The 3017-nt window shown below is 31.6% G+C and overlaps 1 protein-coding gene across 1 annotated transcript in view; it reads left to right on the forward strand.

Moving 5' to 3' along the window:
* The window catches only part of LOTGIDRAFT_225144 (hypothetical protein), a gene marked incomplete at its 3' end in the record, with an annotated part of 3223 nt that extends 707 nt beyond the window's left edge, over nucleotides 1-2516 (forward strand). The window contains exons 2-6 of the mRNA XM_009049284.1: nucleotides 714-869; nucleotides 1160-1388; nucleotides 1717-1952; nucleotides 2166-2216; nucleotides 2457-2516. Of these exons, the coding sequence (XP_009047532.1) occupies nucleotides 717-869; nucleotides 1160-1388; nucleotides 1717-1952; nucleotides 2166-2216; nucleotides 2457-2516 (729 nt within the window). The remainder of the gene's footprint in view (nucleotides 1-713; nucleotides 870-1159; nucleotides 1389-1716; nucleotides 1953-2165; nucleotides 2217-2456) is intronic.
* Nucleotides 2517-3017: the final 501 nt, after the last annotated feature.

A 3017-nucleotide genomic window follows, 5' to 3' on the forward strand; every position in this document is an offset into this window, starting at 1 on the left:
CCATCACGATAAATCTCTCAATTATTTAATCAACCAAAACAACACAAGTTTAGACATTTATTTACTGGAGAAAAGAACACCTTAAATATTGATAAAGTGACGAAGTTTTTGTCCAAAAATAATAAAATTGAAGGGTAACCGATCACCTTTAATGCTTTTCAGGGATCCAAGACTTCTTCTTTTTAGAGGAATTCCTCTATTTTTCTGGCTGTTGTTAAGCTTATTCTTTTATTTCCAAATAAAACCATTTAAAATTTAGTTTTAGGAATGAAAAGATTTCTGTATGGGAAATGACTTGCAAAGCATCTTAAGATGGTTAAATCTCCCCCTGTACCCCACATGAGTACATCTGATATTTTCCAATTTCTCTATTTTTTTCGTTCCTCACTGGGATCCCTGGATTTTAAATCAGACCCATTGAAATCAGACACAAAATCGGTTAACTGATTAAATGTTTAAACACTAAAAGATATAAATGTATTATAATATATGGATTTGTGTTTCATTAAAAGTAATCATGTAATGTAATTGATTACTTTTGAGAAATAAAGTAATCCAATTGATAACATTTTCAAAAATAAGTTAAAAGTAATGAAATGTAAGTACCGGTATGAAAAAGTAATTGTAATGTTTACATTTCTAAGTATTGATCCCAGGCCTGCCATGTCCATTAGCATTAATCATATTTTTGATTTTAATGTATGTATTTTCAGGCCATGGCCTCGTTTGAAAGAAACCAAAGGTCCATTGAGTTCACAACAGCTCAGAAATATCCTATACGAAGATTTGAAGTTTCCATTAAAAAGTTTGTCAAAGTCTTAACCATTGATTTAGAGCGGCTGGACAAACACAGAGTCAATATTGACAGGGTTAGTCAGATTTTACCTGATATACTGGTACTGGTACTTACAATACCTAAGCAGTAATTTTGTGTTGGATTGCCTTTGTACTAGGTGTAAAAGGGGATACTCTCTTATAGAAGCACTGGCCTTGGTCAATAAAGATGAAAATTTGAAATATATATTTATACACTCAAATTTATGAAAAGTTTAATTTCTTTGCATTCGTAAAATCCTTATTTTGGGGTATTTAGTAGTGTGAACTCTGCAGAGACCAGACAATTTTCAATTTTGATCTTTAACAACAAATCTATTTTTAGTTAACCCATCAAGAAAACTGGACATTACTCAACAAGGAACAAGTGAATGCCTCACGGACAGTTCAACAAATTAAAGCCAATGTACGGGAAATAGAAAAAGCACGAGGACAGATAATTGAAGATGATTTACACCAGTTTGATTTGTGTATTGAAGAAGTTAAACTAAAAGCCATTCAGGCTGTTAAAGATTTTTTAGTTTTAAGTCAAGGTGGAGGATCATCTCCATTAGGTAGGTTAACCTCACATAAACGCAGATATAATGCAAGAAATTTTATATATACTGCTATTTCACAGTGTTTCATCATATGAAGGTAATTTTTTGTGAAAAGATGTATCATTTTGAGGTCAAAATATGATACTTAATTGATAATTTTGAAATAAATAAGTGTTTTTATGTTTCTTTGGCCACCCTTTATTCAATCTGAGGTGATCTATTGTTAATATGATATGATCATATCCAGTATACCTGATAACATAAGAGCCTTTTAGAAGAGCTGACAGTCTAAAGGGAAGGTCTTATCTCTAATCACTTAGTTATGTAATATTTTGAACCACAGGTGAGCTGACATTGACACCAGGATCTGAATCTCCTCCTCCTACATCAATATCTACAGACTATACACCCACTCCAGCTTGTGATATACCTATTAGATCTAGTGGAATATCACCATCAGGTTCCACCTCCTTTAGTCTTCCATCTTCCTCACAAATGACTCAGATACAACTTTATACCAATCCTCCAGCCTCCACAGTTAATCCTGAAACACTGGCATCATGGGAACATCTTCAGGAGGTAGGTTCATCTCATCGAGTACTAGATTAAATTGATAAAAAATGCAAATCTGGATTTTGCGTTTCATTTTTATCATTTGACTTGTACTGTAACCTGCATAAAAATACACAACAAGCATTTTTATGTCTGGAAATCTTACAACATTTGTTATTTGATAAAGTCATGTTAAGTCTGGGATTTTGTATATATGGGACATAATTTACTTTTTTCCAGGATTTAATTGATTTAAATGGAATGATCAATGATTTTGCCACCATGGTAGAGGTAATTTTTATTTTCATTTTCATTCTTGAAAGTATAATATACACAATCTATTAAAGTAAAATTTGTCAAAATATACACAATACAAGAATGAATGCAAATGCAAAAATACTTACAAATATACACATATATAGGCACATACAAATATTGACTTGGCTTGTTGCTAACACATCTTGCTACTTTAAGAATTGCCAAAATCTTCTTACTCAATTTATTCTGTATTAAAATCACTAACTATTCTAGGAACAAGGGGAGAAGGTAGATAAAATAGAAGATAATATAGAAAAGGCTGAATTAGACGTTCAACAAGGGGCATCTCATCTTTCAATGGTAAGTACTGTGCTTTGAGACAATCTAAATGGGTTAATCTAAGTCAGTAGTCAATATGTATAAATCACTGAACCAGAATCCTGTCACTCAAAATAACTTCTTTTTTTTTTGTATTATTTATAATATATATGATATATATAATATTAATAAAAGTTATAAAAAGGTTCTGAGGTAGAGATCAATTAGGCCTGGAATGATCGATTATCAGGACTATGAATTTATAATTTCGATTATCAATTTTCATTATTTACATTTTCTCCCATGTATCCATTGTTGGTCAGCCATCTTTTCCACAAAGTTTTCCTTCAGCACATTACTAACTGTCGATAATTGAGTAATTGATGTCCATTCCTAGGATCATTCTGTAAATATAGAAACAAAATATAAAATTTTACCATTATTTGACATATCGTAGGCAGCGAAATATAAAGCAGCCATATTTCCAGTTGCTGGAGCTATACTGGGTGGAATAGT

This window comes from Lottia gigantea, assembly GCF_000327385.1.
Source record: "Lottia gigantea unplaced genomic scaffold LOTGIsca_133, whole genome shotgun sequence".
In the NCBI taxonomy this organism is placed as follows: domain Eukaryota; kingdom Metazoa; phylum Mollusca; class Gastropoda; family Lottiidae; genus Lottia; species Lottia gigantea.